We start from the raw sequence: 14,446 nt of genomic DNA, 5'->3' as shown, positions 1-14,446 counted from the left end.
ACAGGTAAACAAACACACACCAGTTCACAGACAACGCCTCATTTATCAGGCGAAACAGAAAAAAAGAGATTCACTACACAGAGTTCCTTTCCAAACTTCCATCGAACCAAGAAAAAAGTAGTTATGTAAGTCAATAATTTAATTTCTCTAAGATATAAAGGAGCTATCATTGTGTCAACTAAGGACTTAAATTACACAATGTTCTTCAAAAAAGTGACATCATTTGTTCAGCTCTGTGCCATCAATAATTTTGCAAGAATACTTTTATTCAAATGTATTTTCTTGAGTGGCACTCGAAAATATTTCAACTGCAAATGAAAGTTTAATGAGTCGTTTGCCTGAATGTTGGAACTGAAACCAGCAGTTCATAATTTTTCAGCATTCTGGTCATGAAAATAATGATGAATTAGACCCTCAGTATGTGCACTCACATCAGCTAGGTTTAGAAACCTTGGCTCTGTGCCACTTGTTTACCTGATGAATAGCAGTTTGGTTGAGGCACTGATCTAATAAATCCACAAGGGAGCTTATGTCATTATGCATTCATTTTTCCCCTTTCTCAAAGCTTGGCACCCTGCCATTGGTCTGCTACTGTGGAAAAGTAATGTGAGGGATTGAGTATATCACCACTGCTTTCTTTCTTAGGTACTTTCAAAGGTGGATAAAGTGGAATAAGTTGTTATGCACTTTGTCAATATATCCCACACTGTGACTTGTGACATTTCCACACACAGGGAGACTCACCACGCTGACATTGAAAGCATACAGCAGGTCAAAGGGCAGGGCAGCGATGAGGTCAACAAAGAGCCAGGTCGTGACGTAGTGAACGCAGATGGAGCGGGCGTCGTACACCACCTGACCCGACGTGCTCACAAAGGTGGTTCGAAAGTTCAGCACTATGTCTGCAGGGGAGCACAACAACAGCAAACAGCAGGAGTTACCAACATGGTGCCACTCTGGCATCAGTGATGCTGCAACATCGTGGACAAATGCTGCATTCCCTTCAGCTTGAAACTTGGATTTTTATGATTTGTACATTTCTGACCAATGGAGTCAACTTGGGAAAAAAAATGGATGTCTATAAGCAGAAAAGTGAGCGTACTCAGCTGAAACTGAGCTGAAATCAGAGAGAGTCCTGAAGAGATAGTTTCCAACTTGTCAGAATTACAAGTTGGAAATTCAGGTATCTTTTCAGTTGGGTGATCATTCATTTAATTTTTTTGTCACCAGTTGGACTTTGTTTTTAATGAGTTCTGAGTTGAAATGAACGCAGCGTGAGCTTTGTTTTAGTTTCAGATCCATGGGCTCTGTGCTTGTCACCAGGATAGATGTTCACATTACTGATTGAGCCTTTCAAACGTAAATAAGACATTTTCTTCTGCCAGAGGGTCGAGTTTTAACTTTAACTTTAACTTTGTCTTCAGCTCTCTTACAGCAAAAAAAAATCAGTTGTTGCAAACATGATTATTTTGTGATTGTCGGGTGAAAACCTAATATCTCCAAAATGTAAGTTTTACAGGGACTAATAAGGGGGCCAACAAGGGACTTAAGCTCCTTGTAGATGCTTCAGTTTATCCAAAGTTAGGGCAAAACATTTTGACACATTCTACCACTAAACATGAAAATCACCAAACTTGGAGTTACAAGGTTTTCAGCTAGCAATATATAACATGGCAATCAGTGTATACAGCAAGGGATAGTCATTGACTCACCTACTGAGTCATTTTAATTAATTAAAGTGATTAATTACCTGCTGATAACAAGCTGGGAGATGTGAGCAAGGCTAAACAAAATGCTATTTGCATACAGTGAAGTGCAGTTGTGAAACCAAGAATAGTTTTACTTCAAATATATGAACAAATGTTGATAAGCTGTTCGATTGTATTGATGCTGACCTTTAAGCTGATGCTCAAAACCAAGCATTGTGTGTTGCTGGTCTTCTCTGGTAGAATACAATTCATTGATGGAGGGCTGCTAATTACCAGAAATGAGTTAATACAATTGGAAGCCTTAGAGGGCTCATTTGGATCCAATATTGCGGGCTGAATGAATATATTGATAAACAGGCGGGCCTGTTAGTCGTAACAAATGGGCTATCAGCTGACAGGAATCAGCCATTTAACTATGGGTGGCTCGTATAATTTCATTGCACAAGTTTATTGATGAAGGGTTCATATTCACTCCGATCCATTAAGTGGAAATTGTCCATTGAAGAGCACTCACAGAAGTTTCCTACAGTTAGATGAACAAGACTGGGGACAAAGGGGCTGATTGTTTTCTAAGAAATGAATTAACTAGCAGATATGATGTCTGTTGTGAACGGCTCATATCCCTTCAGTGCTGTGTTTGCATCATTAAAACTCCAATTGAAACTTTGGTGATGTGCCCGTCAGATAGAGAAACACACAGTTTCATCAGAGAAACAGCCAGTCTTTACTATTTAGCCTCATTAATTACTGTATTTAGCTTCACTCTCCCTAATAGTAATGCTGCCAGGTGTGTCTGACTGCAGACAACACAGTAATAGTGTTGGGTGCAATTAAGCAGGCATTCACAAAAAAATGAGTGTCAACAAGAGTCAATGAAGGCTTGAGAGGTTGTTAACTGGCTTTAGATTAAAACCTCCTCCCAGCAGAAATGTTTATGCGCCTCATGCAGATCAGGGCTGACAGTGCATTACCTAACATGAACAGGATCTCCACCAGGATGTCACTGACACTGGGTGGGCTCCGCGGGGCGGTGCTGCTCCCCTCGTCCCGCCCTCCCACCACCGTGAAACACACATTATAGGGCACGGTGACGGCCACGTAGAAGGTCGCCAGCAGGATCAGCCAATCCCAGCCCGCCTTGAAAGTCCCGTAGTGGAGCAGGATGAAGCGGGATTTCTGAATGGCTGCTACCTTGTACTCCGGGATCGGAGGCTTCTCGCCAAACATGTTCTGTGTTGGACAACAGGGATGCAGACGTGAACACCACTCTCTCTTTCTTAATTTTTGTTCTTTCACTTTGCACATTTCTTTCTGTCTCTGCACACACACACAAACACAAATGCGTACACAAAGGAGGACAACCTGAATAGGAAAATGTGACAGAAATCCAGTTACATTACAATCCATTGCCATTAGGGTTAAACTAAGAGTGAAGCATACATTCACTCATTCACTGGGCAATATGATTAAAATCAACATCACAATACTATAGATTTGCTATATATCAATATAGATCTCATAATGAGTCATGTTTGAAAAGCCACATGTTAAACAATCAGATGAATGCTCATCCAACTCAACTAAATGGTAACGTCAGGTCTAATGTCAAAAGGAACTATAAAATTTTGAAATCATTTACCTTAAAATCTTTCATGCCTACTTTTCTCAGACTTTTTAAATGAATAAGTGGTTAATATCAGCTTAGATGGCAAAATTGTGTATCCCAATATCCAAAATCACCATGTCATCACAGTATCATGGCTCAGGATTGGTGATGTGACTCAGGAGATAGAGCAGAAGATTCCTAGTTTGATCGAAATCGAAAGACAGCGATCCCCTAACTGCTCCTGATGGCAGCTGGCATCTTGGCACCTTGTATGGCGCCATCAGTGTGTTAATGGATGAGTGTGAGGCATGCATTGTAAAATTGCTTTGAGTAGATGGTAGACTGGAAACATGCTCTAGAAATGCAGTCCATTTACTGAAAGACTGTACATGATACCACTGAATTACTGCCCAGTCCTACACACAAGAATTCATGTAGATAACTGCTTCCACAAAGATTCATCATCACTGAATAAGTGGACATTAAACTTGTTTTACTGCAGAAACCACCTGTTTTTATCGCACAAATCAGCAAAATGCAAAGCTGCTTCAGCCTGAAAGTCAAACAGGAGTCTGCATTCTCCAGGTGACCTTCATACCATCTGTCGCTGTGCGTCCTGGCCACTGCACTGCAGCGGGCTTATGCTGTGCACACCAAAAGCGCACGGCCAGCTTGTTCCTCTGACCCGGTTTCTGTGGACCTGCTGCCTGCGTCTTACATACAGTATTGATCAGTGTACCTGAGCTAACAGCTTCCTTCTAATCCCTCTGATCAAATCTCAGCAACACAGTTTACAGTGATAATCCTGTGATCATGACTTCTGATGTGAAGGTTTCTTCATGTGTGTGTGTGTGTGTCTGTGTTGGTGTATGGGTGTAGGATTGTGTGTGTCTTGCGTGTGCGCCTGCAGTTGTGCGCATGTTTCATTGGGGGTTTAATTATTTGGATGCTATCAGATTCTTCTCAGGTCACATGTTGTCCTTGTGGCAAGGTTTGACAATCAAGTTGTCCTCTAGTGTGTGTGTGGGGTGTGTGTGTGTGTGTGTACCGTTGTGTGTATCTGAAACCAGCCATCACCATTTACTAGTCTTATCAGAATACGTCTCTTATGTCCATCTCATTGCTTGAGGGGAGAAAGCAGCTCTCTATATTGATTAAAACAAATGCAAATGAATGTAGATAAACTCACATTGTTGATCTTGAGCTTGCTCTTGTCTTGTTTCTGCAGGTGTCCTGACAGGTGATAGAGGACCGCTCGGCTGCGGCGCCGGTTGGCATTGAAGCCTGGCGGGCGGGTGACCTGATGCACCTCCAGACCTGTCTCCTCATCTGGGGGAGAGAGATGGAAACATGCCGGGCCCCAGACCACAGGTTGAGAATTTGAATGAGCATATCACTAATCCTCTAAATGTTTCTCATACTGGCCTCTTCCAGCATAGAGAGATTTCACTGCTTTCTGCATTTATTATCAAGTAAGATATTACATATGCATGATCCCTAAAAAAACAATAAACAAACAAAAAAAACAAAAACAAAACTGTCACATCTTGAGATTCATCTTGGGTATCATTTTGATTTTGACTTTCCCATTTGTAATTATCAAGTGTGCTGCCCTTCCTGTAATACCAGTATTTCAAGTACTGTTGGAAATATTATAATTATAATATTTCCAGCAGCATGGACAGCTGGCTTAGTGCAGAGAAAGTGCATAAAGTCCAGGGAAAATATTGGACTTTAGGGCCCAAAGTGCAATCATTTGGCTTCAGAGCACTTGAATTATGCTGTACGAGGTGGAGTCATTTCATGGTCATTTTCTGCCCTTTTTGAAAGTCTGAAGGACCAGTTCCTGGCCACTTTGGTTGTTTTTGAGAAGGCTAGTATGGAGCACTGGTAGCAAACCCGCTGTGTGTGGTACAAATAACCAAATTTTCATTTTGGTGGAGCTAATTCCTTTGTGTGTGTGTGTGTCTGTATGTGTGAGCAAGTGTGTGTGTGTGTTCTGTTTTATTTTATTTTTTCTTCAATGAACCAATAACCAGTTGGAATCACATCACTGAAAATTCATGGCACCCGCTTTCTTTTGTGACTTGAGTCGATAATGGAGGATAAGATCAGGTAAACAGGCGAGAAAGGACTTGGCTTAAACACAAACACAGCTATTGATCCCACCGAGGCCTGAGGATTAGGGGAGTCGCTGTGGCCATTAGGCTCTCATTCAGACAAAGGATCCTTCCCCCGTCTCTCTCTCTCCTCCTCCACTATACATTTGCTATGATGAATCTTCCCGTTTGCCCGTGATGCAATGTCACGGCATGTCCCCACCCCTTTAACTGAATTCACTTTCATTTTCAGTCGGGAAATTTGATTTGTTCGCCGCATCTAGGGTGGATCTCAAATGTTTCAGACACACTGTATTGGAAAACACAAGCTCTCTCTCTCTCTCTCTCTCTCTGCTGATTTATCATGGGGGCCGATGCGACTAAACAGACGTAGCACAGCTTGATTCAGCAATAAGGGAGGAGTGTATTTACTGCGGGGAATGTGAAACACAGCATCTGTTTTGACAGTTTTCAAGGCTGGGAGGCTTTGCTAGAGGTGGTTCAGGGCTGGTGTAGAGCTTTAGACACAACTTTCTCCAGGGTGCTTTACACAGGGGAGCCCAGGTACACACTGATGGTGAAAATTTTATCTGCTGAACAACATCCCAAGGCAGGCCAGGCTGAGTGGGAAGGATAAAAGGCTGAACTCAGGGTCACTGGAGGCTGATAGGGGCTTTTTGGCACTGGTGTTGGCAAGTCATGCAAGGTTTTGCCTGTTACTTCAAGCTGATTTAAAAAAAAAAAAATCTCTTTATTGCTGTAAATGGCCTGCTTTGCTGTGGAGTTAAAGGAACAGGACTTCACCAATGCCATTTTATTTGCACGGTCCAATGCTGAAACTCACCTTACAACCAAGTAAAACTGATGTAGGATGTGGGTTGGGTTTAGGGTTAAAAATTGGTCAGAGCGAGTGACATGATGACAGATGAGAGAAGAAACATGATGTACACCAATTACTCTGCTTTTCACTATTCTCCAGGTCAGTAGTACCACAAGGTGTAGTGTCAGGTAAAAGTCCTATGGGTAAATATCCAGTCATTACAGGTAAATATTCTATTTATGTAAGTAAGCAGTGAGGCCAAGCTTGCCGCAAGGATGTGTACAAGGAGTAAAACGATGAGTCCAGGGTCACTGGAGTCTGATGGGATCTTTGTGGCACTAAATCTAAAAAGAGTTTGCCTGTTATTACAAGCCACAAGCCAAGTTCTTGTCACTGTTTTAGGGATGAATCGGTTGCCATGTTTTATTTGGACAGTCCAATGCTGACAAATAATAATCAAATATAAGTCAAGTGATCTTGACGGTGGGCTGGGTTTAAGGTTTCAACGTGGGATCATGATTACAGTCAGAGTTTTGGTTACATGATCTATAGTCTCGAGTGCCAGACCTTTCCCTGGGAGAAAGTTCTGGCAAGCAGAAGCTCATTAGTATTAAAGGGTAAGCCAAAAAAAAAAAAAAAAAAAAAAAAGTGGTGTAATGTGTGGACTGTTTTTGAAAGCAGACTCGCTATTTGTATCTGAACAGCTCAGAATCATCAAGGGTGGGCCTAAACTGTGTGGTCAACACCATGGATCAGTCACCACAAAACTCCACTGAAAAAAGGCCAAAAGTGTGTGTCGACTAAAGGACATTTAAGGTTATATGATTTAAAAGTTTTCCATCGTGAGATTTTAGTTGCTAGGCTGCTGTTCTAAAAACGGCGCTTGTTGTTTTGGTCCGTCTGAAGCAGATCACACACAGAAATAAACTGGAAAACAAAAATTAACAGAGCCAATGGGACAAGGAGGAGGAGGAGGAGGAGGAGGGTCTATCCCAGTGTGGTTTTCCCAGTCTACATTGTTTGAAGACATGCAGGAAATAGGCAACGTATATTTCCTTTAACACCTACTTTTTGTCACAGTTTAATATCAACACTGGAATATCCAAATAGAGCGATACCTTACCTTTTAGATGTGGTGCATATTTTAAAGGTGTATGTTTGTGTAGTATGATTTTCACTGAGTTGTATTGTTTTCTCTCTCTCTCGCTTCATCTCCCTACCTTGCCATGGTTACCGCTCTGCCCTTGTGCCTCTCTTCATTTTTACTCGCTCCCTCTCCACCTCTCCCATTTCTTGTTTCAGACGGTGCACCACACTGTGCCGAGTGCCAGACGTCTTTCAGAGTCATCAGAGACTCATGTGGGGAAACAGCGGCAGGCAAAAATTATTACAGTGGCCCTTTATATTAACTTCACCTCATGTCAACTCATCTCATCCAGAATAACAAAACCTTTCTTCCACCCTTTGTATTTTCTTTCTTCACCAAACCTGCTGTTTCTTTCTTTCTTTTTTTTTGTCTCTTTCTTTTCTTCTTTTCACATTTGATGCCGGTTAATTTAGCTGAAGGTTAGCTCAGTCACTCATCTCACATGCTGAATGGGAGAATTTACGTCAGATTAAACGCTGATATAGATTTTATTTTGGTGTCAAGGCTCTGTTTTGTGTCATTATCTGCAAAACATGACTTAATGCCAGCACAAGCAAGAGCAGGCCGAGGTTAATGCAACCATCCTCCATGGGGGACCTTAAGAAAAAAGACCCCACAGGTGGATGCTGGGCTGGTGGCAGCAGCGGCAGACAAGAGGCAGGTGGGTTTGACAGCTTAGACAAACCATGCAACAGTGAAGGCAACACACACATCCACAGTGCCACTCAATTTGTCTGTCGAGTGCCTGAAAAAGCTCACAGGCTCCACTTTATTTCTCTCATCACCAGAGTTGGACACGGTTTATTTTGCTGCCCCATCATGTCTGTTTGAGTATATTTCAGAATAGGACAGACTATGAAGAAATTATGAATTAATTGAAACAAAGCTTTGCAGAAAGGTTGGTCAAGGGGGAAGGAAGAAGTGATTGCCTTTTGTTTTGATTAGATTTGACTTGATTTCATTTGACCTGACCGGATTTGATTTGATTTGATTTGATTGGATAATTACTCACTTGGCACGCCTATTGGCTGTTGGGATTTTGGAGGAATTTTTTTCTGACCCCCTTTTTTTTTTTGGTTCCTTACCCTATGAAATCTGAGAGGTGGGCTATGAATCGGTGTGGGTCAGTTTGTCTGTTTGTCATACATTTATTACAAATTCTGGTCCAGAGATCTTAGCTCCACTGACTTTCTCATATAACTGGCCAAAACGTTTATATAGCACCATAACAATTTGCATGTGTATCAGCAGATACAGTGAGGTCAGTAATAGAGGTAAACCCTCCATTACTGACCCTCTTTACAACACATCCTGCTTCCTTTTTTTCTCTCTCTTCCCTCTCCAGAAGACAAACCAACAGCAACAGTTGTTTGTTTGTCCTCTGTCCACTGTGGTTTGGACAGCGATTCAGAGGGTTTGAGTTTAAAATGTAATAACTCATGTGGATTGTGAAACAAAGGCAATTTTTGAATCATTCCAGCTGTAAGTCGATGAGATATTCAGTCAAATGAAAACGTCTGGTCGATTAGGTGAGTGATTTCAAACAAGTGCTCTCTGACAGGATGAAGCACTGTGCAAAGTGGCTCCGAAAGCTAATTTCATAAAGAAAACCCACATTTATGAGCACTCCACTTCATCACAGGAGTCTCGATTATTCTGTTTCTCTCCTCTGCTCTTCTCCGCAGGGCTTCTGATGTGAATATTGAAATACACATGAACTGTCAAGTTAGCTTGGTATGAATTCAACCTGTGCTGGCATTGTGCCCTTAGCCTTATTAAGGGCTATGGGCACAATGCCAGCTTTTGAAGAAGTTGAATTAACTATGTAGCCATTGGCAAAATAAATTTCTTTACAAGGTGCACTGACCTGGCTTGGGGCCTTACTTTTTAAGTCCTGTAAGTGAGGTGTTTTGCAACATACTTTTTTTTTTTTTGGAGGGATTGAACAGGGAGAAGGGAGAATAATCACGGTAGGTATGCCCATCTTGGATGGCTATGACCTGCATAACTTTTTTGAGGTGCTTTCATGCAAGTTTTCCATCTTTGCGCCCAAGTTTAAGTCAAGGCTTTCAGGTGGGGCTGACAGAAATCAATGAAATGGATGAATTTCACAAAAATAGATGCATGGAATTGTGGAAAAAAGTTGAACATATATGTGGGAATATTATACTGTGGTGCAATAAAAGTTTCAACTTGTGGCATATGTCAAAACTCAGACCAGCCACCCATAAAATGACAGCCGTCTGTTCTCTCTGTAGTCCGTCAGCCTAACGGCCCGTGGAGGATACACTCGCTCAATCCATTTTAGATGAGAACAAAATCTTTCTTTTGCTGCCCTTCTTTCAAAACACAAGCTTGAGTCATCGCTTTTTCTGAGGTATAAGCAGGTTATTATTCATACGGGCTGACCTGTGTCGGGTCCCTGCTCGGGGTCCTGGTCCTTCTTGTTGTCAGTGATGTCTTTGTGAGACACCAGGAAGAGAACCACCTCGCCCTTCTCATTTTTAATGGGCACAATATCCAGAAGACACCAGAACTGGGTACCTGGAGCGAACACACACAAAAACACACACAAACATGGGAGATGAATTGTTTCCACCCAGGTGTACATCAAAATGTGACATAGTATTTAATTATAGGCTTGCCTCATAATATGCACACAAACACATGCGCACGGGCACAAACTCACACACACACACAGACTTACACACAAACTCCATTCTGCTGTAAATCATATCTGACAGTTCCTGGAGATGGAAAAACCTGCTGTGATTTCCGCGGCGGTCCAACACCTTATACCCGGAGTCAAATTGTCAAAGCCATTTCAGACGCTCCACAGTCCCAGCATGTTCGCAAAGCAGGAGTCATATAAAAACCCAGGTTCACTTTGGGAACGGGAGACAGTGTCACTCAGTGGTATGAGCTCATGAATATTCATTGTTGATCATTGTGCTTCACAGTGTGCCTGCTACATAAAATAATGAGCTGTCTGTAAGATTTACCAGTCACATTTACTGTCAGATGGGATCATGCAGTGTGTGGAGGGCTTCGTCATGTCTCATACACCTATAGTTTTTTGCACAAATACAAAGATAATAGGTCGTCACTGTCACGTAGTGTTTAACTGGTTTAAAATCAGTGTACCTTAGAAATATGTTTTCTCCACGCTGGACCACATACAGAAACAAATCCATTAAAATGTAGAGTAGAATAGAATAGAAACTGTATTGTAGCCGATGGAGATAACTAGCCTCCTCTGCTGTGTCACCAGTAAAAATGAGACCGCCTTTAATGCTAAAAGACAGTCCAACTGGTCGCCATCGCTTTCCATATGTGGGCCGGTTGCTCCTGCAGTAAAGGATTATTTTATGACTCACCGTATATTTTATATTTGGAATATGTAAATCAGCATCTTAAAGGTTAGGAATACCCACAACAAAACAAAACCAAAAAGTAACAAGAAGGAAGGAAATCGGAGGAGACATAAGATAAGCAGCTTTTTGTCCAATCCTATAGCAGTGACTCAGGGAAGCAACTGGGCAATAGAGTGTGTGTGTGTGTGTGTGTGTGTCTGTGTATGTGAGTTCTTGCATGCCTTGTGTTAAAACCAAGTCAAGGACCATTGCACTCTGAGTCAGCAGCCCTATCTTGAGACTAAGAAAAGTGGATGAAAAGCTTTTTTTTTTTTTTTTTTTTTTCATGGGTCATTCATAAAGCTGGAGGTAAAAGTGAGTGTGAAGCTTCAGTGCTAAGTGGATCATTAGCTGCTACTAGGCCTCTTTGACATGTTCACTTGGATGTCTTGCTTTTGCTACACAAATTTGTTCTGTTTTCATGGGGAAAACATAATGAAAGTTTGGAGTTTTATATTTTATATACAGGGGAACACACACAGACCAACATACAAGCTATCACAATAAATCAGTCAGACACTTTGATACCCTCCAGCCCACACACTCTGGCTGACTGGTTTTAAAAAAAAAAAAAAAATACAAAAAATTATCATGAATAAATAACAGCAAGTAAAAATAGAAAGAAGAAGAAGAAGCTAGAGAGATTGACAGTTGATGTGTTTGGTGCTCTGAATATGATGTGCAAGTGCGTGACACTTTTGATGAATCCGGGTTCAAGGCGTATATTTGAATCTTTGTAATTTTCTGCATGTGGTGTGAAATACAGCATAACAAATGGCATAATTTATTATAAGATGTTAAGACTTTGAATTAGGGATTCCCTCAAAAAGGCTTAGTGAAAAAAGTGAATTAAAAAGGCAAACTGGTGAATGGATAATGGATAATGGTCAATGCAGTGCTGTATATATGTACAGTAGGTATGTGTAATGTGTGTATGCAAGAACGGACGGATGGACACATGAATGGATGAAGTGATTTCTATTCCATGAGATCTCCCCATGCTTTAAGTCATCCATCTACGAGTGCTTCTTCAGGCCCACAGAAAATACCGTGTCCTTGTTCAATCTCTGGTAACGAAAATCAATCATGCAGAAGCGATCTACCCTGGCCAGTCAAGAGGGTATTGTGCTCCTGGTTCTTGTTTGTGTGCATCCATATCACCAGTGACATTCAAGGGCATTTAGTCCCAGCAGCTGTAATGAAAGTATATTCACCATAGCTACAAAATAACTACAAAAAGCTGCATCCTCCATAAAATGCCTGTATACTGGCCAGATCCCCTTGAGCCCGAGGGTCGACTATGGGGAGCCTAGATTCCCTTTGAAGCTCTCCGAATTCGTCCCTCAACTTTTAACAATACAGGATCATGTTTACCTTCAAGTACAGATGAGATTCCCTGTTGCTGCCTTGTCGAGGGAGCTTGTTGGCCCTGATCACGTTTTCATAACAACACTTGGCATGCATCAGCTGAACCTGAGGTGTGCATGAACATAGTGCGGTGAAAAGCCCATATCTAGTATGTATATCGAATTTGAACTGATTCAGGTTCCTTATTAGAAACACCATCCACCAACTATCAACAGCTGCTGAACACACGTGTTAAATCACATAAATCCTTAGTGTTAGTTAATGGTGTCCAACAAGTCTGTGGAACGGTGAGACTAAATCGCTGGCACAGGCTACACAAATGCATGCCACCAGGCTCAAACCAGCCGTCCTGCTTTCCTGTTACACACCTGTAATTTCTGTCTGGGCGGCTTTGTGTTCTGCATTTGTCACAGTGTATATTGTTTCCTGCAACACTAAGACCAGATCCCAGCAGGGGATCCAGGCACATAAATAATGGATTTTAACCGGTGGGAAGATTGTCTCAATAATGACATCAGCTATATTGAGGCCGGATTTGTCCCTGTTTGACTGGAACATGATGGTAAACAATAGCGTCTGATGCGGCGGCTACCCTCCTGTGTCTCTACCCCTCCATGCATAGCTATCAGGGGAATGTGAGGATACAAGCTGTTGATGGAAGACTGTCATGAATATATATGGCTTTTTGCTGCCCGTTTCAACAGAGCATGCTGCGTTATAAACACACTTCTATTTCTTTTGTCCTGTGCATGTGTTTTTCCTCAATCATGGAGATAGCTTACTGACAGTTTATGTTTACCTTGCCTGCTTGTTTAAGCAGAATGTATAACATCAAACCCTGCTGATAGGACTATATTACAAGTATGCAGCTTGATGGGTGAAATGAAATTTTTACAAATTTCCTCTGCGCCCCAGGCTTCGTATAGAATAATTACGGTGACTTGAGTGTAAGCAAACCGTGTATAAATTTATATATTATTTTGTTTGTGCCCCCAGAGGACTATAAAAATGCTAATGCATGCTTATGGAGAGCCGATAAAGGCGGGAAACAACTTCTAATTTGTCATTTACGTGTTTTCGTGAGGCACTCGCTCCCATAACCGTCCCCCAGTCTTTGAAATAGGCTTATATCTCAGGCTGGCAGATGTGTGCCTCCCTCTGTGTGTCTTCTGTCTATCTGTGACTCCTCGTCCTGCTCTCGGTTATAAATTGTGGCTCAGGTCTTTGCCTCTTTCTTCACTTTCTCTTCCCTCACCCTTCGTTGTCCCTGTCCGCATAAATCAAAGCACTGATTTATTAATACACACTGGAGAGTTTTTGGTCTCTGTTCTTCTACTCTCAACACACAAAAAGGCTAACATTTCCATACCTTCAGCTGAAAACATTTTTTTTTTTTTTTTAATGTCTTCAGATGTGCATTGCTGACTGTTTGACTGATGGAATGAGCTGAACTGTATCTTGTGAAAACATGTAGGGCAGCAATATAAGAATGAAAGCTTTTTTTTTTTCACTTTTACACATAAATGAGAAAGCCTTAGCTTCCTTTTGTATCCCTTGTTCTTTTACCCTTGAGTCCATTAAGCAAGCGCTTTAAAGGATTGGCTTAATGGTTAAAGGATGAAGCAAAGAAATATTTGTTTCCAATGGCAAACTGTGCGTGACTGTATTGTATTGTGTATTTTTTTTGTCTGTTTTATGAATGCCTTTTGAAAAAATCCCAGCGAGACTACAGTACATTAAATAAAAGAGATACGACATAAATAAAAGACACACTAATAAAAGACATACATTTCATAAGTATAGTTTTCAGAGCATACACACACACACACACACACACACACACCATATAGTCTCACCTCCCTTCTTGTAAAAGACCAGCTCGGTCTTGAACTCCCTCCTGTCGTCCAGTGCTCCTTGGATCTGGGCTGTCAGCCGGTCGCTGGTTTCCTGGCCGTACAGGAAGTGGCATGCGCAGCTCTTCTGCATGAGCTCGGCTCGGGCGTAGCCGGTGAGCTCACAGAAGCCATCGGAGCAGTAGACGATGGGGTAGAGCGACTGGACCTGGGCGTTACCCAACACAAAGTTGCTGTCTGTTGGAAACGAGAGAGAGACGGGAAATATTTATTTAAATTGTTAAGGAACAAAAGCTTTAGTTTTCTCTCGATAATCAAAATATGCAGTTAGTGACAAAAGTTAGATATACTGTGCTAAATTGGCCTACTATCAAAATCAGATACGTGTCTCAAACATGATGGATATGGTGCCCTTTACCTGAACTGACTCT

General features: G+C 41.7%; 1 protein-coding gene across 1 annotated transcript in view; it reads right to left on the bottom strand.

The window, feature by feature from the left end:
• kcnh3 (potassium voltage-gated channel, subfamily H (eag-related), member 3) overlaps positions 1–14,446 on the bottom strand; it is a 124,238-nt gene that overhangs the window by 30,077 nt on the left and 79,715 nt on the right. The window contains exons 2-6 of the mRNA XM_030080581.1: positions 14,019–14,252; positions 9,791–9,925; positions 4,505–4,644; positions 2,681–2,939; positions 745–902 (exon numbers count right to left, since the gene is read on the bottom strand). Coding sequence (XP_029936441.1) covers positions 745–902; positions 2,681–2,939; positions 4,505–4,644; positions 9,791–9,925; positions 14,019–14,252 — 926 coding nt within the window. The remainder of the gene's footprint in view (positions 1–744; positions 903–2,680; positions 2,940–4,504; positions 4,645–9,790; positions 9,926–14,018; positions 14,253–14,446) is intronic.

Source organism: Myripristis murdjan, chromosome 21 (assembly GCF_902150065.1).
Source record: "Myripristis murdjan chromosome 21, fMyrMur1.1, whole genome shotgun sequence".
Lineage (NCBI taxonomy): Eukaryota > Metazoa > Chordata > Actinopteri > Holocentriformes > Holocentridae > Myripristis > Myripristis murdjan.
Note: the sequence above shows the minus strand (reverse complement) of the source record. Positions and strands in the feature narration are given on the sequence as shown.